This window comes from Gymnoscopelus braueri (genome assembly GCF_963280865.1).
Source record: "Gymnoscopelus braueri genome assembly, chromosome: 7".
NCBI classification, from domain to species: Eukaryota; Metazoa; Chordata; class Actinopteri; order Myctophiformes; family Myctophidae; genus Gymnoscopelus; species Gymnoscopelus braueri.
The window spans coordinates 19,492,873-19,515,167 of record NC_137608.1 but is presented as its reverse complement, the minus strand read 5'-3'; the positions used below and the strand labels follow the sequence as shown (position 1 = coordinate 19,515,167).

Sequence of the window (22,295 nt, the reverse complement as noted above, 5' to 3'; positions counted from 1 at the left end):
GCACTCATTGTGTCAGGTCAGTTTGTACTGGCACATCAGTCACATTCACGGCTGCTTAGATGATTATGAGTATTGTATTGCCATCGCTAACTGTTGTCTCCTTTTGTTTTTCACGCTCCTGTCAGCACACCTGCCTCTTTGTCTGCCCGCCCGGTTGTTCTCGCCAGCCAGTCGCTTGTTTATCTGCATGTGTGCCTGCCCTGCTCTCCCTCCAGCCGCAACATACCGCTAAACCTGGCTGCTGCAATTAACTCTGTGAATGTGACTCATGCAGTGGTGGAAAAAGTACTCAAATGTTTTACTTAAGTAAAAGTACCAATACTGCAATATAGAAATACTCTGTTACAAGTAAAAGTCCAGAATTCAAAACTTACCTGAGTAAAAGTACAAAAGTATTGTCATCAAAATGTACTTAAAGTACCAAAAGTAAAAGTACTAAAATGTTTGAAAATAGCAGATCTACAAGCTCACAACGTGTCGCGATGCGACGCGTTGTGAGCTTGTAGATCTACTATTTTCAAATAGCCCACATATAAAATAGGGCTAAAGTGGTTAATATATGTTTTATAACGTAATAATTTATATCTGCAAAGTAAGTAGTAACTAAAGCTTTAAAATAATTGTAGTGGAGTAAAAGTACAATATTTGTCTCTGAGATGTAGAGGAGTAGAAGTAAAAGTACTGAAAATTGGAAATACTTCACTAAAGTAAAAAAAATCCTCAAAATTGTACTTAAGTACAGTACTTGAGTAAATGTACTTAGTTACTTTACACCACTGGTTGTGTGTCACTTCTACTGTCTTCCTTCCTCTTTCTCTCACACACATTCATTGTCTACCTCTCTTCATTTTCATTTTCTCTCTGTATGGGGCTATGGGGTATTGTATGAACAAAGGCAAAGGGCAGTGGAGGGGGGGGGGTTTAATAAAGGATTCTGATTACATCATCACAATGCGAGTAGACTATATGGAGACAAACATGATGATGATATCACACTATTGCAATATACTGTATGTGTAGGTCCCTGCCAACTCCAATCTTATTAAGATACTGCATTGGCGGCAGTGGCAGTGGCTCAGGGGTAGAATGGCCGGGTAGAGTGAACTGGAAACCGCAAGGTTCCCAGTTCGATCCCGGGCTGGGGGGCTCCCCCAGAGTTAGTGTCGAAGTGTCCTTGAGCAAGAAGCTGAACCCCTAATTGCTCCTGATGAGCAAGTTGGTGCCTTGCATGGTTTCCTCCACCATCGGTGTGTGAATGGGTGAATGTAATGCACAATCTATGTAAATGGCTTTGGATAAAAGCGCTATATAAATGCACCATTTACTGCATGTAATTCTGTCATTGAAATGCCTCTGAAATACGCGAAATCTGATTGTTAAGTCCGACTGTCAATTACGTTTGTATCACAAGTGAGTCAAAGGTTGCAATTTGAAATGTAAGTGTTGGATGTTTTATGGTCCAAAGTTGCTTTGTGAGTCCTTTGCAAGAGGAAGTACAGGATCTGTAATTGACATTATGGCTACACAAGTTGACACTCAACATTGTACATAGAAATGGCATGAAGGGCGAGATGTACACAGCTATATCTGTCAGACAATGCCCGCACAGTCACAGATAATGTTACTGTATATCCATTTCAAATAGGACAAATTGTGAACATAGTATGGTTTGGGGTATTTTGGGATATTTTGCTGTTTGCCGGCATGGGAGTAGAGGTGCAGTACGGGTTGTGTTGTTTTGGAAATCAGCAGCTCACTGAAATGTTGGGGTCAAGAGCAGCACGATTCATACCATCCATCCGTCTGCTTGGATCAGGTATAGCGTATAGTGAGGCACATTGCTATTTTTGACACACTTTAGTTAGATAAATGGTGCATTTATATGGCGCCTTTATCCAAAGCGCTTCACAAAATAATAATACTAAAAACAGCAACTATTTAAAAAAGAATGATAAGAAGCCTCAAGAGTTTTTATTGTGCTGTGGGTATAAAAGGTTTTTGCAGCATTGTCATTGAAATGCATTGAGCAGACTGTGGGCAGGTTTGGTGAGACGCTAGCCTTGGATCAAGATGGATACAAAGTAAAACTCAATAAAATACATCTATGATAGTCTTCTTGATCCAAGGCTAGCGAGACGCAAGTATGTGTTTGGTGGGTTCGAGGCGAGACACGCACGCACGCACGCACGCACGCACGCACGCACGCAAGCACGCACGTGATAGTGACGTTGTGTCCGTGGTGTTGGTTATCGTTCATTGAACAGAGCGCATCGTGTTGCATGCACAGATTGCACACCCTAGGCTCTGATTGGGGTGGGGCTATTGAAACCTCCCGGCTTATTGCTCATTCTGGTCGCTGCTGCTCTGCTACCTTGCGGTTCTGCTCAGGGTTGCCAGATCTGCTTATTATAATTTCCCCGCAATATTTTACTTGAAAATAGCCGATCTACAAGCTCACAACGCGTCGCATCGCGACGCGTTGTGAGCTTGTAGATCTGCTATTTTCAAATAGCTGTTGTATATGTTAAAGTGCTCATGTGGCCCATAGTCGCTTCTTTTGGGCTGGTTTTCCTAGACCTGGTTGCTTGTTTCTCTCACAGAATCTGGCAACACTGGTTCTGCTGTGCAGCTTCTGCTTTTTGCTTTGCTCTATGACCTCTTTGCTTGTGCTCCCACCGCCACAGCATCCACCGGTGGGCTTCAGGCGGTCTTGTTATAATAAATATCTACATGCATATTTTCATGCCTACAAAGTTGTGAATACATTGAGACAGAGCCTTGATACCAAAATGTATAATTACGCTCTATAGATATTCATGCTCATACATTCAATACATATTCCATTTCAAACCAAGCGTTGCGTGCCTGAACTGCATTTGCTCCTTTCTACCGAGATGATCTTCTGCTCTTGGCAGTGTTGTTTGAAGTGTCGTAGATTCGTCATGGCTGTGACAGGCAATGACAGGTTGATCCCGGGAGAAATCATTCCGAGGCTACTCTGCCATGACAGTGTGAATGTAAAATATTATTATTATTATTAATTATCATTATTGTTATGATTGAATCCACTTGCAACACATCCTCTGTGCCTAGTTTCTGAATGACCTGGCCAACACTGCCTTGTGAGAAATAAAATGTTTTTATACCACTAGAGGTCACACCTACGTCGCAACGCAGATCCAACCGATATGCCCATATATGGGCGTATCAGAGGCACCCAGGAGTCACGTGCGCAAATCGGTGTTGTTCATCATCATCATTATCATCATCATCATCTTCATAATGTTGTGGATGAATCAAAAACGACACATCTAATAATACATGGTTTCTGTTGTGTCTGACATCAGTGCATTTTGACACGAAACCTGTTGAGTCTGACATCAGTTTTTTGAATAGATACGGTGAGACACTTATGAAGCACTGAGTGTAATGGACACTTTATTAGTTTTTACCTCCGTTTACCGTTGCTCTGTAATGTTGATGCTTCTTGTTTTTTTATTTCCCCTTGTTTTGCAGTAACAGTACTTTTTATTTTTCTTACTCTTTACCTGTAACTTTGTAACCTTAACTGCCGCCTCCTTAACCTTAACTGACGGACGGACGGACGGACGGACGGACGGACGGACGGACGGACGGACAACACAGAGATTTCATGCATTTAGTGTAAGATACTGTGTCGTTGCTGTCCGGCAGGAACCAGCTAACAACATTTTTCCTCTTTTGCATTTCTTTTTCCATAAATCAGTGCTATTGAACACCCTTTACATCTGTGTGTTGGTAAAAAAAAATATTGAACCAATGAAAAGTATAAAAAAGTGCTTCTGACAAAACCATCTAACTCCATTGGATCCTCAAACTTTCTGCTAAACCAGCTAAGTCCAGCAAAGGGGGGTGGAGTTAGCTGGTTTTGCTGACTCCAGGCTCCACCCCCTTTTGACCTCCAACCTCATTGAACCTCCATTCAGCTGTTCTTATCAATGATGAACAAAACCTCCTAACTCCACTTTTGTTTTGTTTTTTTCATTTCCTGAAAAATGAACATTTTGGAGTTAGCTGGTTCCTGCCGGACAGCAGAGATATATTCAGAGATCCATCGTGTACACAGTATCTAGTGTTAGAACATTATCTCTATAGTTTGACAGTTTGGCAAATGTTCACGCACATGTGCTCTATAATGCCCTCTGCGTCCCTGGTTTGATCTATGTTATCTTCTTCCCTGTGCCTCTTCTGTGTTTTCAACCTTCAACTGCTATCACTGCTACCTATGACACCTGAATTTCCCTCCGGGGCTCAATAAAGGATTCTATCTGATTTAATGGAATGTTTGTGACGATGTGGAATGGGAAGCGTCTGAGGTGTTTCAAAGCCCAGAGAACAAGGCTCAGGAAGGGGGTTTTCCCTGAGGCTGTCAGAGCCCTGAACAGCCACACAAAAAAAACCTAGAAAGCCACCAGGTCACGGATTGCCAACCCAGGGCCCGCAGACTTTTTAAGGTAGTCATAGACATGCTGCTAATCTCACGCAAATCTGTGTAGCTTGTAGATCGGCTATTTTCAACACAAATCTTCTCTTATGGGTCTACAAAGTCCTTTCAGATGGGGGTCCGTGGCCAAATACATACAAATTTAGTACATCAAAATGCTTGAGAACCACTGGAATACACTAAGCAGAAACATGAACATCCACTGTAGCTAAAATGTTAAAGAGGACTAACCACTTGAACCCTCAGAACGTAGATCGTCTATTTTCAACGAAGATGTGTGGTGTAGAGGGGGAAAAGATCGGATCAAGTACAGAGACAACCCCGGTCAACTAAGAATTATTTGACTAAGTATAGAGGGTTTACATGTAGTTAATTATCTTCCAAAGCCAACACAAATCATTTCAAAGACAGTTCTACTTCTCTTCTAAATAAGTTACCACCACAATTTGGGTATTGCTGTGAGTCGTTGGGAGATATTTATTTTATTATATTATATTATATTATTTTTTAGCTTTTATTTCTCATGTATTGATCAATCCCTTTGTTGAAATTGTCTATTCATTTGACCATTTCTTTCTCGTTTCTTTTATAAAAAAAAATAACACTGTCTGACAGTATTGTGAGGTGTATAAAAGTCACTGTTAGGCTTTTACGCTTACAAAGTATGCCATTTATCATCAATCATTATTAAGAAAGAAAATTGCAATGTAAATGTATGACAAACTGTATGACAATGCTGTGAATTGTATAACGCTTCTACCACAAAGGGTTGTCAGATGAGCTTTGGAAGATGACAGATGCTTTTATGTTAGTTTCTTTCACACTTTCACACACTTATGCACAGAAGATCCATGTACTGTAATTTAATCACATATATAAATGTACTTGCCTTGTTGTTTTTAATGATACAGTGTAAGAACAAGAGAGATTGGGGGATAGAAGGTTTTCTTTGACTCGAACCTAGTAATCATAGGGGGCGGAATTCATTTTGGGTCTATGACGGTGACAACTATGAATTGTTGTTCTATTCCTAGACCTGAAAACTCATGAGGGGCGAAAGACAATTAGCTCTGAAATCAAACCCCTGTTGGGGCGTCCGGAGCATGGTTTCATAATCTACCCTGGCAAAATGTATAGTAGCATATCAGAAGAAAACAGAGCAACTTTCACTTGTAGTTGAGTCATATTTGACCAGGAGTATCTATACTTTGACTCTAAGTACTGGGGGTTGAGTACTTGCCACCACTGGCACCATTAGAAAGAAGTAACTTGTTAACTATTCACCTGTTTCCTAGGCTGTGTGTTTTCCACTTCCTGTCGATTTCATTGGATATCATTGGTCATCTGACCAGTTTCATTGGATTTCATTGGATCAAATCGACAGGAAGTGTAAAAAAAAACAGCCTAGGAAACAGGTGAATAGAAGAAAGGGAGTCTACTGCCGCGCCTCAGCCAAACGAGGCAAGCCCGGTGCGTCACAGGAGCAGGACTAATGAAATTGGAGAAGAGAACACCCTGGAGCAGCTCGGACAATTAAAGCCTCTTTTATTAAAGTGCTAGTACAAATAGAGAATGACTGACATTTCGATGCACCTTAACTCTTTGACTGCCAGAGTATTTTCATAAAGTACTCCCCCAGTGCCAGCAATTTTCGTGTTTTTTTATTTTTTTATTTTGAATTTTTCTCATGAAAATAATTTAAGGACACATAATGTAAAGACCCAGCACAAATCCGCCACTAGGGCGCAGCACATGACAGCTTTGATCATGTCGTTGGGTCTCTCTCACCCTTCTTCATAGATTAGACAAGGAAAAACATGAAAACGGATGTGACGTCCCCCCCATTGTTTTGATCGGCGAAAATTACGTTGAGATATACGACGGCGATGACTGATCGTCACCCAGACCATAGATTATAGAAGAGAAACTGTCCGTTTGTCCGTCATACCGTGTGAAAGACCGTTTATTTACCTATTTTGGACGAAAATGACTGGGGAAAAGAATCAAAAACCGGAAACGGAATCCAGGTCATGAAACCGGATGCAGATGTCCGTGAAGTAAGTGGAACTCGAGAATAACATTGAATATTAAGCAGCATAGCGCAATCAGAGATTAAACAATGAACGCGCGTCCAGCGCGTCGAGCGCGTCGACGGCCAACTGGACAAAGTAGCACTTGACGCGTTATCGCGTCGTCCGCAGTCAAAGAGTTAATAAAAGAGGCTTTAATTGTCCGAGCTGCTCCAGTGTGTTCTCTTCTTCAATAACTACTTAAACCCTCAAATCCACCAGGGGTATATAATTGATCCCCTCATCTTTTCCACCGTGCTTTAAATCTAGCTTTGCAGGTTGGAACCATAGACTGCAAAAAAAATATGGACGAAGGGTACCGTCACATGACCTAGTGGTTTCTACAGACCCGTTTTGAGGCCACTTTTTCCGGCGGATTCAAATCCGCCATCTTGGAACTTCCAGCCCCCAAAAAGAAACACGGAAACGGCTGCTATTGGCTGCAACTGCAGCGAGGGCGGGTCTTCACTCAGTAGAACCAGTAGAAGCCCTAGAAGCATACCCTACTTTATCATTAATTTAAAAAATGATGGGACCATAATTTACTTAAACGCATATCATGATAATTGAAAAAAGACTTTAAACTAGCGATTGAAAACATAAAGTATTTATAAACATGTTTACTAAGGTAATAAAATCAAGTGTAAAGTCTGGCCAAAACCTTGTTCACTTGAATGGAGTGTAAACACTTCTGCAGCCAGCTAGGAGATGAAACAGCGACATCTAAAAATACATCATAAAAGATTCACTTCCTGGGCTTCAAATCCAGCGGAGCTTCCTTGCCACCTGGTTGGCACACAAACTCGTTTGGCCTCACAGATAAAATCGAAAGCTGGATTAAGAAACTCTGGTTGTGGCACTCCAGGATAATCAGCAGAGATTTGGGGGCATTTGCTCTGTATCTGTCCATCTGTGGTCACATAGATCATCTATGTGACCACAGATGGACATGAGCCCATCTATGATAGATGGGCTCATAGAACAGTTTTAGAGCTATTTCCCCGAAACGGGGAGCAGAGACAATTGAATCCGCAATCCTTTTGGTACGCGGAACGCAACAAAGCCTGTCACTGTCTGAGCAGGAGGCGCTGATTGATCTTTCATATGGGATGAGTTATTGAAAGCAAATTTTCACTGGGCAGCCCCTCGCAATGTACTGGATATCAATTCAGAACGAGTACCCAGAGTACTGTAACGCTGCGCTGAGAAAGTTTCTCCCCTTCGCATCGTCGTGAGTTCGGCATTTCGGCATTGACATAAATTAAAAATAAATACTGATCTCGTCTGAGAGCGGATCTTGGACTCTTTCTCAGCTCAATGCAGCCACGTATCATGGATCTGTGTTCAGAATGTACAAACACATCCTTCTAATTATTTAGAGAATGCTAAGTCCTTAACCCAAGCAGTTGCCTCCTGGTCTGCTGTACGGAGGAGGGTGACTAATCCTCCTTTCAGTCTTTGGAGGACAAACTTCTCATTAAGTCTGTTTATATTTGTTTTTGAAAAGCACCTGTGAATACTTTAACATTTTTAATTAACCACTTGAACTCCAGCATCCCTATTCTGGGGGAAACATTTGCCAGAAATAGCAGATCTACAAGCTCACAACGTGTCGCTTTGCAAAGCGTTGTGAGCTTGTAGATCCGTTATTTTTGACAAAGAGATTTGATGTGGACGGAAAAAAACGGTCCAACTACAGGTCTGTTTCACTAAGACTAGAGGTTTTAAGTTGGTTAAAGATTTTGGCAATATACTTTGGTTTACAAATGTGTGTAAAGAAACACTTCCGTTGCTTTTATTGATATCATTCATTGATAAGATAGGCCTACAAATCAGCAGGAATTAGGGCTGTAATTGTATAATAGATATTCATGTTCAAGGCCAACAACGTATGCTTTTATTTTTAAGATATTCCTTATTTCCACTATTAAATTGCAGTATAAACAAATTGTGGGGTCCCAAAAGATTTCCCCTATAGAATAGGGTATATAAAAAAAAGTTTGAGAACCTCTGCTCTACAACAAATCTCTTGCAGAAAATAGCTGATCTACAAGCTCATAATGTATCTGCTATTTTTGCACAATGTTCACCTAATTTCGCCTATGACATCCCCATAATCGGGACGCTAGGTTTCTTGTTAAGAGAAGTCAATCAGTGAAAGAGAAAGGTGAAAGATACTTAGAGCACACACCACAGGAAGACCTTCACATCTTGTTTGCTTTGTGTTTATGCTGTTGGGAGGCAGAATATTCATCACCTTGCCATCTGCTCATCCATGCTGCTAAGTCAGCTAGCAGGTGTTATGGCTCTCATTTAGACCTGCTGGATCAGTGTCTAATTGGAGATTGACTTTTCCAAGCTGAAGTGTTATATTCTTCAGCATTGTCCTATCATTCATTTGATTTGATTCCATGTCTCAGCATTTCCAGGCATTTCCTCATCTTTCAACTGGAACAGCAAACAATCGCTTTTCTTAAGCCTCAAGAGATACCATATTTGCTTCTTTTGCACTGCTCCTATTACAGCAACTGTCTGGCTTTCCCTGGAACAGAGCCCCTACACTATGTGTGTAGAATTCGGTTTAATTGAGGCTGGCAGCAATACTCACTGAGGTGCAGATCTTATAGCCCACTCCAAAGTCAAATCGACACTGTTCGTCCATGGAATAGTTGATGCCAGGAAGTTCAGGGAGTTGAGGCCAGTCATGCTTGAAAGGGTCGTCTAGCAGGCAATCATAGGAGCTTTGAGAGAAAAGACAGATAAAGCCAGAAGTAAACAGTTTGTCAGAAGAATTAAGTGAAATGTACATTGAGATGGAAATGGATGCTTCCATTTAAAAAAAGACAGAACATCTTTAGGGATGGTGCGTTATTTATTCAGGAGGGGGTCTAGTGCTGATATGATTCCATTTTCGTTTTTTTTCCGTTGACCCCCCCCTTGACTCTCTTGAGAGAAAGTTGAAGGTGACCAAACATATTTGCATGCTTCTCTCACAGAAGCCATTGTTACCAGACCAGTGTGACAAGGAAATACTAAGGGACCAGTCGCAATTTACATAAGGGGGGGCATGGAGGAAATGTATGTGCCCTGATCTAAAATGCCATGACCCTCCCTTTGACAAAAAAAAAAAATCAATGACCCTCCCCAAGTGATTACAAAAAAAAGAGTAACCCTCCCCGCCTAGAAGTGTCACGATATATTGTGTCACGATATAGCCTATCGTGGTATTAAAATGTGATGATAGGTATTGTCATGATGTCATACTGTATCGTAATATTTTTTTAATTGTTATTTTAATACAAAAAAAACACTTTCTTTTTTTTGCCGGTGAAAGTTAGGAGTTTTTACTGTATGATATGAAATGTAAAGCTTATCATAATCATAGTAATTATTAATCATGTCCTCCATCATATTCAAGGTATTTTGGAGAGAAATGAAACAGACTCCAGTCAGTCACTTTCAGTTTAAAGCACTGCAGAGGGGAGGTGTTGTGTGTCAGCTGATGCTCGTTGACGCTCGTTAATGTGACATGCATCTGCACTCTCAAATAGATGGGTTTCCTGTTTGTAAACATGAGAGGATGATGCGCGCGCAGTGGAGGGTTGAGCAGTAGAGGGCGCTATTACCCGCAGCAGCTCTAGTCAAATGTACATTCAAAAAAGAAATGGTCTTCACCGGGTTTAATGAAAGTAGATTAAATGATGCAGTTTGTAATATCTTCTTTACTCAATAAAAATGATTTGTCAGAAGTTGGATCTGTTTGTATATAATAGCAGCATTATGCCTATTATGCCTAAAATAGCAGCATTATGCCTATCTAAATCCCGAAAATAACAACAGAGTGAATGGCGCTTCCGGTTGGTTCTACCACCCGCATGCGCAGATTGCGCACTCTGCTCTGTGATGACGTCGCGCGGAAACCCATCTATAGGCCTACATCTAATCTAAGATTGTATTATACTGCATGGTATTATAGATTTTTTTTTGCTGTTGGAAATAACTAGGCTGCACTTGGTTGGTAAAGTCCAGATGACAAAAATATGAGGTTTGTGGAATTTATAGTTATGCAGTCTTATATTATATTATATTTGTTATATTAGTGTCTATCTGTCCTCTGAAACAATGGGTTTATAGTTAGTGAGAACTTCACTTCTCCATTAAGCTTGCACAAATGTATTTATTTGTGTGTACAAAGCACTTTGTAATTGTTTCTAACTTGCTTTATAACGTTATTTATAAGATGATGGCCAATGTTAATGATACATGAGAAAAGAACATTAATAATATATCATATCGATATCATGCCCAACATCATGTATCGTATTGTGAAATTCTTGACACCCCTAACCCTCCCCATCAAATACAACATTTAAAACTGATATGTCCAATGTTTTGCTTTCCACATTGATTAGAACATTGCTGTAGTGTAGTCAGTCTTGCTAAATGCACAGTGTATCTGTAGTAGTGGTAGCAGAATGTTCTCATCTTACATGTGGGAAACCCATTGAATCCTGGTCAGATTGAAGAAAGTTGAATATTTGGTAACCAGTAGTTTAAAACTTTTGTCACTCTGCCCTTTTAATTATCAACTACAGTGACTACAACTACACTGTTGCCTACATAAAACAAATTAGGCTATCAATTATGGCCTGATGCTTCTGGTTTTACTTGTGGAGCTAGGCATCTATACACAACTGTCCATATAGATCCACATTAATCACATGCACAGAATTACTTCAAATGATTATGAATATCCAGTTATAGTAGGCCTATTTATAATGCATCTCTCCAATAACGCCTGTTGAAGTTTTGCTTAATTGTTCAACCACCATCGTTAAGACACTGAATAGATTTGACTGGGTCGTTCACACTCGCTGTGCGTTGATGGCTTGTTAACGACCGTCATTGATTCTAAATAGACAAGGTGTTACTTGATTTGAATTCTTTGTATCCTTTGAAATGGAGAGGGGTCATTGACCACTGTTCTGCTATACTAAAAAGGTATATAAAAAACGGACTATTTTATCAATTCAAAATTGCATGACCCTCCCTTGGATTCAAAGTAAAATTAGCTGTTAATGTCTACTTTGTAAACGGAAGGTACCGGGGTTCAACATCCCACATCCGACTGACCACTGCTGGGCCGTGGACGTCAGGAATACACGTCCTACAGTATACTGTTCAAGACTCCCGTTATCTGATGTACTCATTGTACCCGTTGTCAGACCAGGTTCTGAGGGGGTCCACTCATAATTCCGACATCCCATTATTCCGACCATTAGGTTAGTGTGAGGTTAGGGTTAGGGTTAGGGATAGGGTCAGCTATAATGGGGCGAGTCGGACCAACGGGATGTCGGAATAATGGGCCGTCACTGAGGCCATGCCACACAGACAGACACATGTTTCATGAATTAATAGATGGATGATGTTCCTTTACAATGTGTTAATGGTTAACACAAAGAAGCATTCGTGCTGTTGTTCTTGCTCTAACCATAAGTTTGATCATGTTTTCTGGTTCTAAAATGTATAGATTTCCTCTCTGTGCCAGAAACACTTAAGAAAAGTTGGACTCGTTTTGACTTCAAACATGCAGGCACTGGATATAATTGAGAGCGTTTTTTTTTTCACATTCATTGTCACAGCGTCGATAACACTTTGGGTGCGACTCTGCACCTGCCATTCTCTATCACACATTGATTGTGCAAAATAGACAACTCTATCCCTGTGAACTGCACATGAGCCAATGCTAGATGAGCCACACGCCACACAGTGTACCTTTTCAATGCCACTGTTATGAATCTCATAAATCTATGTATATTTACTCAAGTACTGTACGTACTTAAAGGTTTAATGACATTCACTTTTACACCACATTCAAAGTCTTTGTCCTGGTCCTTCAAAAGTGTACAAAAAGTTTTAAGTGAAAATTCCATTCCAGTGATCCATGGCAGGTGTTTTTCTCTCACATTTCTAAAGCCTTTTCAACTGCAATGAAAAAAGAAATCTTTGCCTGCGGGTGTCGCTGGTGAGGGATTTTGCCTGTCAATCATCGCCTCTGCTCCGCCCCCCCCAAAGGAAAGGATAGGGGCGAGGAGGAGAGTGGGCGGGATTATTCGACTGTGACCTCACTGTCGAAGGGCCAAGCTCAGATTACTTTTCAGCCTAATTATTCAGAAAACCCCAGACCACAGAAAATCCACTGAATGTTCTAAGTTCAGGTTTTTTGGGTGTAATTGAGGTCATAAAACCCCAAATAAAACATTGAAAATAAAAAAAGTGAAAATTAATGTCATGATACCTTTAAGTACAGTTTTGACGTACTTTTACCTTACCTGACTATTTCCATTTTCAAAACTTTATACTTCTACTCCACTACATCTCAATTTTACTTTTTACTCCAATAAAATGTATTAACCCACTGCCGCTGTTGTGTATCTCTGTGAATACAAAGAAAAAATGACTAACCATAGAACCTTGAACCATGCATTTTCATGAAATAGGAAAGTAAAAAAAATAAGAACCTGTTCCAATGGCTCTATGCGGTATGGTTAAGGGCACCGTACCCTTTCATTTTGCCATTTTTGTGTAAGGCTGTTAAATAGTCAGGCTTGCCTTTTGTTACCAAAGTCTCATAGACAGTGTGAATGACGCCGCCCAGCATCATCCATTATCCGATTGCTATCTGATGTACTGTTCATCTTGTTCATTACTGATTGCTTTGTGTAACAGTAAGATATGAAAGATATTTTTTTACGAGTCATAGACACGTGTAACCACCAACCGGACTGTGACGTCTGACCTGATGACGCTATAGAGTGGGAGTTTCTCCCAGAAAACCATATTTATATAAATATGCCTGTATTTTATGTGTAGAATATTCTCATGGAATAAACTCATTAGAATTTTTACGACAGCGTTTTCTCCTCTCATTTGGCTCCAGCAAACTTCATATTTTACTACAGAAACTTGGGTGTAACCCACTGTATTTCAAAGCTATCATGCTCTAATACTTTTGGTTGGTTAACCCCTTTCACCCTGGCACACCTTTTTTGGGCATGTCATTAAAAAAAAAAATGTTCAAAGGTAAAAAAAAAAAAAAGATCTTTCAACATTTTTCAAAGTACTGTGTAAGGGTGCGGTCACACCAAACTTAATTCTGCCTATGCGGCAGATTCTGCCAATGCTTTTCAATGGGAACGGAGTGGTTTGTTGCCATTCGTGTACGCTCCATTCCCATTGAAAAGCATTGGCAGAATCCGCCGCATATGACAGAATTAAAGTTCGGTGTGACCACTAAGAAACCCTAAGAAACTTAACTTAATATTAAGTCTTTAAATAATCAATAAAACCCACAGAGAGACGTAAAGTCTGACCAATAGCATTGATCTGTTAACCACTCTGTGCATACTCCCTATATACTCTATTTACCAGGGTCCCCCAGGGGTCTGTACTTGCTCCCCTCCTAAAATAGCTGATCTACAAGCTCACAACTCGTTGCAACGCAATCCAGCTTGTAGATCGGCTTATTGCCGAAAGTAAGCCAGTTATGACATGCCCAGAATAGGGATAAAAAAAACTTCTACTCAACAGTAACAAAATTGTACTTCCCTGAAACATTGATTTTCAACACAGTGTCACAAAACCCACTTCAAAGTCAATTATAGCGAGAGACTTGATAATGGGAGATCCAAGGCCCAGATAATACTGTGGTGATTAAACCCCGTGACTCTGGATCCACATGAAATCTGTCTCTCATTTCCTATAAAGCTTTACACGACTTTGCACCATTTTATATCAGTGAGTTGCTGATCCGACAAAAAGAGAGCCGAGCCAGAAGGCAAAGCTCTTGATGTACCGATAAACATCTGTGGTCATGAAATGTGGGTCATAGCCACTTTACAAGATGGCAGATACAAGCGGACTAAATGAGTTTTCTCAGGCGGTTTGGCTGGCATCTCCCTTCGGCATATAAGGGTAAGAAGTTCAGTCACCTGTGGGTGAGACTTGGAGTAGAGCCGTTGCTCCTTTATGTGGAAAAGGAGACGGTTGGCGTGGTTGGGGTATCTAGCAGTGGTGGAAAAAGTACTCTCTTTTTTTTACTTAAGTAAAAGTATCAATACTGTAATGTAGAAATACTACAAGTAAGTAAAATTCAGATATTCAGAATTTACTTGAGTAAAAGTACAAAAGTATTGGTATCAAAATGTACTTAAAGTACCAAAGTAGAAAGTACACATTGTGTAGAATGTCCCATTTCACAAGTTGTTGTGAGCTTGTACAGTAGACCGGCTATTTTCAAATGGCCGAAATGAATATGGCTGAAGTGGTTAATGTATCTTTTGTAATAATAATCAAAATCTACAAAGTAACTAGTAACTAAAGTTTTCAAATAATTGTAGTGGAGTAAAAGTACAATATCTGCCTCTGAGATGTAGTGGAATAAAAGTAAAAGTACTGCAAATTGGAAAGTAAAAAATCACACCCTGTGTGAAGTGGGCGGTGTCTTCCTAGCTAACCACAATACTGAATGGAGTCAACCAATGATGTACAAAAAATAAATAACTATATAACTAAATAACTATAAATATATTTATTGAAACACTCTTTATGAAAGTCAATCAATCATGTACAAAAGATAAATACATTTATTGAAACACTCTTTATGATGGACAAAACCATAACTTAAATAAAACAAAATTATGTTTTTTTTTAAGTTATGGTTGCTTATATAGGGCTATGCACATGTGTCATGTGACACTGGCCAATCACAGTCCTGAATAGATTGTGATTGGCCAATCACAGCGCAGGATAATTGTACAAATTTCCAAACCTCACTTTTAGGGGCGGTTTCACTGCCCAAGATATTTGTACATTTTTCCAAATCTCACTTATAGGGGCGGTTTCACCGCCCCAAAAAACTCAAAATTGTACTTAAGTACAGTACTTGAGTACATGTACTTATAGTTACTTTACACCACTGGTATCTAGTATTGATGCCTCCTGGGTGTCTCCCTAGGGAGGCCATGGGGCAAACCAAGGACCATATGGGGGGGTTATATCTCCACACTGGCCTATAGGAAAGCCTTGGGATCTCCCAGTTTGAAGTAGCACAGGGTTCTCAAAGCGGGGACCCTAAGGTTCCTTGAGGGGGTTCCAAAGGGACCGTTACAATCAGGGTTCCAGATCTGCTTGTTATAATTTCCCCGCAAGATTTTATTTGAAAATAGCCGATCTACAAGCTCACAACGCGTCGCGATGCGACGCGTTGTGAGCTTGTAGATCTGCTATTTTCAAATAGCTGATGTACATGTTAAAGTACTCATGTGGCCCATAGTCGCTTCTTTTGGGCTGGTTTTCCTAGACCTGTTTGCTTGTTTCTCTCACAGAATCTGGCAACACCGGTTACAGGTCTATAACTCTGAGAGTGTAGAAATGGAACCAAATGAAACTCTCAGAGCTAAGGGGGTCCTTGAAATTAAAGTAGCTATAGGGCCTGGGAAAGGGAAGTCTGGGATTCTCTGCTGATACTGCTACCCCCGTGCTTCTTAACCACTTGGGACCCTTGCGTCCCCCAACTCTGCTGGCATGTCATAATAGGCAAACATTCCGCCAACAAAAAAAAGGCAAACATTTGGTGAAAATAGCACATCTATCACAACGCAGCGGTTCCGGTAGGAGACACAAAGAGTCTCCTTTGTGTCTCCTACCGGAACCGTTGCCTACCGGTCCCGCTGGTCATCAAATTATTGGCTTAGGAATGCGACAAAAACGAAAACGTGTCCATGAATTCAAGTCTCCATGTTGTGACTAATCGATAAAAAAATATATATTATTTTTGGGTGAACTATCCCTTTAACACAGCAGCTTGTATGTAGAGCCAAAATTTCCACTTTTTAAAAAATATATTTATGAACTTTTTCAACAGATGAATTTACTGTATATACAGATTAATGGAAAATCTGACGATGATGCAAAACATAATTGCGATTATCGCAAATAATCCTGAACCGTGACAGGTCTAAATGTGAAGGGACTGGTCCAACTCACTTGATGTATCTCTTGAGCTCCTGTCCGCTGCACATGGACCAGTGGTAGCGATGGAAGGCAGCCTGGACCAGAGGGGCCATGACGCTTCCCATAGCTGTCTCATCTCCACAGCGGTTCCCCTGTCCGTCATGCTCCATGCCCAGTCTGTTCCCCAGAGGAAAAAGACAAAAGAAAGCATCATGTCAGAATAAAGAAGAAATAATCAACCCCATTTTGAAATGACAAAACATGAAATGGCTCTTTTCCACCACAAAGTGTGATCCAGAACCTTCCATAACCAGTGGTGGAAAGTAACTAAGTACATTTACTTAAGTACTGTACTTTACAGTACAATTTTGACGTATTTTTTTACTTTAGTGGAGTACTTCCAATTTTCAATAGTTTTACTTCTACTCCACTACAATCATTTGAAAACTTAAGTTACTAGTTACTGTTTATATTTAGATCTCTCTCACAACAGTCGCATCGCGATTGTAGATCTGCTATTTTCAAAAGATTTTTATAAATTCTGAAAACTTGAAATGGGACATTCTGCATAATGAGTACTTTTACTTTTGGTACTTTAAGTACATTTTGATGCCAATACTTTTACTCAAGTAAATTTAGAATTCCGGACTTTTACTTGTAACAGAGCATTTCTACATTGCAGTATTGATACTTTTACTTAAGTACATTTTTTTTGTACTTTTTCCACCACTGTCCATAACCTGAAACATTCCTGAACATGTGAAGTTTTGTGATGTTTTTTGTTTTGTTTTTCCATTATAACCAGTCACCTGAAAGGGGAGCCATGTCATCCGTACTATAATTGCACAAAATCTCTGCGTACGTATGTGCGTGTGTGTCACCAGCCGATCTCAAGAACTGCATGAACCATCGATTTCAAACTCAAAACCACTGCTTTTTTTTTAACCCATTAAGACCTGAGGCCGATTCTAAAAATGTTTTCTAAATCCTAACAGTTTAAAAAAATAAAAAAAATAAATAAAGGTTTTCACGATTTTTCGAAAATAGCAGATTTACAAGCTCATAGCACGGCACTCGGTGCCGCGCTATGAGCTTGTATATCTGCTATTTTTGAATAGCCAGATACACAATGGGTCTTAATGGGTTAAATTGTGAAAATAGACAATCTACACTCACTGTCCCTACATGCTATCTATAGCGAAAACCACAGCCAAGCGTGCAGGCTGTGGTCAAAAGGTCAAAATCAGCGGAGAAAGAATACCCTGTTGCGCTCGACTCTGTTCACAGTGTCTGACTCTCTGTCAGACACTGTGAGGATTGATTTTTTTGATATCCTAACCGTGAGATAGGGGGCAACAACCTCTGCCCTCTCTAACTAAATTGGAGTGGATCCAATTTTGTCTGAGTTGCACCCAAGGTCTCCCCTTTTATAATCAACTAAACGGTTTTCATAACGAGAGAAGTAAGGGCCACGGGCCTTTACCAAGGATTTTGGTGATTTAACCCATTAAGACCTGAAGCCTGCAGCTAGTTCAGAAAAATGCTGCGCGCCTTCTCACAGGCACCAAAAAACGCGATCATATCTCCCCAGTCCTGGCCTCACTCCACTGGCTCCCTGTCAAATTTAGAATTGATTTTAAAATTGTAATAACTGCTTTTAAATCCCTCAATGGGATGGCCCCCCCTTATTTAACGGAGCTTGTGGAACACCACAACCCACCTAGAGCCCTAAGGTCAACTCACCTCTCTTTAATGACTCCCACAGTAACCGCCAAACTGAGAACCAGGGGTGACCGCGCTTTCGCCGTGGCTGCCCCCAGGCTCTGGAACGATCTACCCCTTTTCATTAGATCCGCCCAAGTCCCTACTCAAGACTTACTTTTTTGACCTGGCTTTTAACCAAAATTAAGCCTTAACTTTGATTTGTTGTAATTGTTTGTGATTTAATTGTACTTTGACTGTATTATGTACTTGTTGTTCTTATTTTGTTGACCTGTACAGCACTTTGGTCGGCGACAGTCGTTTTTAAATGTGCTACTGTATATAAATAAAGTTTGATTTGATTTATTTGATTTGAAGGCGATTCTACAATTTTTTTCTAAATGCCAACAGTATTCTGAAAAAAAAGTATGTATCTATATCAGTGGTGATCAAACTTTTTCATTTCAAGGACCCCCAAAATGATATGTATTTGACCGCCGACCCCCATCTCAAAATATTTTGTTCCAGGGTCCCCCCAGAAGCAAAGATTTGAGTTAAAAATGTTCGCTTTAAAAACAATATATATTCCAAGCACACATTTTCACGATTTCTAAAAAATAGCAGATCTACAAGCTCGTAGCGCGGCACTTGGTGCCGCGCTATGAGCTTGTAGATCTGCTATTTTTGAATAGCCAAAGTGTAAAATAATGCTTTTTAGCTCAAATCAAAAAGTGACACAGATGCGTTCCAGGTCTTAATGGGTTAATCTGGGGCGCCAGGCACCAGCGGATAAATGTCTGTCTGTCTCATAATAGATACCTTGAGGAACCACAGTCGATACATACCACTGAGCAGCGTCAGCAGAGTCTCGCCATGCAATACGCCTGCTTGACTGCCAGAAACTCAATAACCTACAGTATACCAGAGGCAACAGCACTCCCGAGAGGAGACCAAACACCAGCTCTTCTCTGCAGCAGGCAGTGGATCCCTTGTATTGTGCTGTTCAGGGTTCGATTAGTAAAACGTAGGGAAAACACTTACTGTAAGCCCTATAGACCAATTATTTGTTTACAAACATTGGGACTGGACGCACAGGTGACTGTTTCATGTAATCAATTCCCAACAGATCCCCAAACCTGCTGTTTTGGGGTGTGCTGGTTTCAGTTCATTCAACCTCCTCTGTGTGTTGGCTAGTGGGGTGCGCCCTAGTGAGACATATACTTCATCGCGCAACGGTATTGCGCACCGAGAACAGCTGACATACAAGCTCACAACCGCGTCGCGGATGACACCGCTGTGAGCTTGGAGGTCGGCTATTCTCGGCCGTTCTCTGCGCGCGACACCTTCGCGGGACAGAGCATAAATTAGGCTTGACGGGCTGCAGCTGCGCGAGCAAGAGCAGGTTTTGGCGCTGCGTACTGGGAGAAAAACAGCATCTGAAAGTTTGATAGGACGCATTTTTACATGTGAGGCTGTGACCACTTTTACATTGCATCTTATGAGCGGTGGGGTTCTTTTGCTGCCGACCTGCACGCGCATACTGATTCTTATCAGTGTGACGTTGTCTGTTAAGGCGTCTATATACTCTTTTGTACAAATCAAAGCAAAAATAGGCATTCAACTGTAGAGCTGCTATTTTTGCTATTTTGGACAGCCTGATCTTCCAAGAATTTAGTATACATTGCACGGATCCAGTGCATGTCATTCCGTGCATAGTCACCTAGAAACCCCGAAAATCCGTGCATATGTACGGCGAGTCCCACGGTGGGCGTAACCAGTTGCAACCCGGAAAAACCCGGAAGCAGAGCAGTCCCCACAACAAAATGTACGCTTCTGTGCCTATCGGTACGTAACTCAAGCGGCGCTGAGTAGGCTCAAGGGAACGTCGCAACGTTCAGGACGGCAACTCGCTCGCTTTAGCTCACTCGGTGGTCCCTTATGTGGCGACAGTTCCCTTGAGACTGCGCGCCTCCAAAATGGTTTAGTCACAATATAATGGGGGAGATGCGAGGCGGCTATGCACGGATTTTCGGGTTTTCCAGTTGTCTATGCACGGAATTTGAAAAACGTTCAATGACAATGTTTCCTCTGGCGATCGGGTTGATTTTGGAATAAAAAGAAGGAATCCCTGGTATCTGCATTTTGACAATTTGCCCAAAATACATATACCAGGGTTTACATGGTTAACAATATCAAACATATCAGACAGTCTACATTTCCCAATAGGAAATGCATCTTTTTAATTCAGTCTGACCAGAAGCGGGGATAAGACATAAACCCAGATCAAAAGCAGTCATTAATTCCATTAATTAAAGTGCTGGTGTGAAGTGGGTATGAGCCCTCAGGTTCATGAGCATATCCGACATTTAGGGCAGAAATAGCTTGTATAGGTGGATATATACGTATAAAAGAAAATGAGCCACTTTTGGTAATATGATTTGACGCTGCAATCTGTAACTTTTATGTTCTACCCGGGATTCGAACCCAAGCTCAAAGCATGAAGCTTGGGGTTTCCTTATCTCGCCCTGGCAGCCGTGCCAGCCACGAACGTCACCACAGCCCCCTGTCAGTGTTCCCTCTGCAAGCTCTGAAATGTCTACTGCTGTGCTACTAAAGCCAGTTTGGGCAGAGGATATATTGCACTTTTGAGCTTAATGCAATACCTCTTGTCAACCAGTAGTGGACCTACAGTAACCGACCACAGGATATACATTTCTCAATCAATAAGACCAACTATAACCAGGGTGGCTTGTGTTAGTTATATTCACTAGACCATACCCGGTGAAGGGCGCAGGCGAAAGTAGTTGCAAACTTGGGGTTATTGCACGTCCTGTTGCGCGGTTTAAAGGTTGCACCTTTAAAGATCCTATCTGGGTGAGAAAGCCGATCTGCAAGCTCACAACACGTAGCTTTATAATTTATTTATTTTTTAATTACGTTTTGGTGGGGGGGTAAATATTCGACTATTGGTTGAAAGTCGTTAATAGCCAACTGGCACTAATATAGAACTGACAGCATGAATGTTCACAAAATACCGATACTCTTAAAAACCAGTGGTGTAAAATAACTAAGTACATTTACTCAAGTACTGTACATTATTTATATTTTGGCCATTTGGAAATAGCAGATCTACAAGCTCACAATGCGTCGCATCGCAACGCATTGTGAGCTTGTAGATCGGCTATTTTCAAAAGTTTTTTTTATTTTTTAAACTTGTGAAATGGGACATTCTGCATAATAAGTACTTTAACTTTTGGTACTTTAAGTACATTTTTATGCCAACACTTTTGTACTTTTACTCAAGTAGATTTTGAATTCCGGACTTTTACTTGTAACGGAGTATTCCTACATTGTAGTATTGATACTTTTACTTAAGTACAAAACTTTAGTACTTTTTCCACCACTGCTAAAAAACAGTAAAACAATAGCACGACTTGCTCCCTTCCAAAGCTACTGTACAAACGGTGACAAGCTAGTTAGCTCGGAACTCGATAGAAAGTTTCCAAGCTCGCTGGCACTCCCTGCTTCCCTTACTTGCTGTCACAGCCTCTCATATTTGCTGTCAGCATCATGGTAGGACTCCAGTCCACTGTGTGGCCTGAGCAGCATCGTGTCTAATATAACCAGATGGCAGTCATGCTTTATTCACAGCCCACTGGCACGCTGAAATACTTTGCTCAATACTTTCTCCCACACTTTGCCAGTTGGGGAGCTGAAACATTTGACCCATTCGATGTCTTTGGCTATTCAAAAATAGCAGATCTACAAGCTCATAGCGTGGCACCTTGTAGCTATGAGCTTGTAAATCTGCAAAAAAAAAAAAAAACGTGGAAAATGTGTGCAAATCGTTTAATAAAATAGGTTTTAAAGCAAACATCTTTAACTCCGATCTGTGCTTCTAGAAGGGTCCCTGGAACAACATATTTTGAGATGAGGGTCTTTTTTTTGTGCAAATCTTTGAATATATATATATTTCTTTTAAAGACAATTCCTTGCTTCTGGGGGTTCTACAATAAATGTCCTCTAAA

The 22,295-nt window shown here is 40.7% G+C and overlaps 1 protein-coding gene across 1 annotated transcript in view; it reads right to left on the bottom strand.

Moving 5' to 3' along the window:
* Positions 1-22,295, bottom strand: part of adamts3 (ADAM metallopeptidase with thrombospondin type 1 motif, 3) — a 217,324-nt gene that overhangs the window by 61,896 nt on the left and 133,133 nt on the right. The window contains exons 9-10 of the mRNA XM_080432756.1: positions 16,600-16,743; positions 9,161-9,293 (exon numbers count right to left, since the gene is read on the bottom strand). Coding sequence (XP_080288882.1) covers positions 9,161-9,293; positions 16,600-16,743 — 277 coding nt within the window. The remainder of the gene's footprint in view (positions 1-9,160; positions 9,294-16,599; positions 16,744-22,295) is intronic.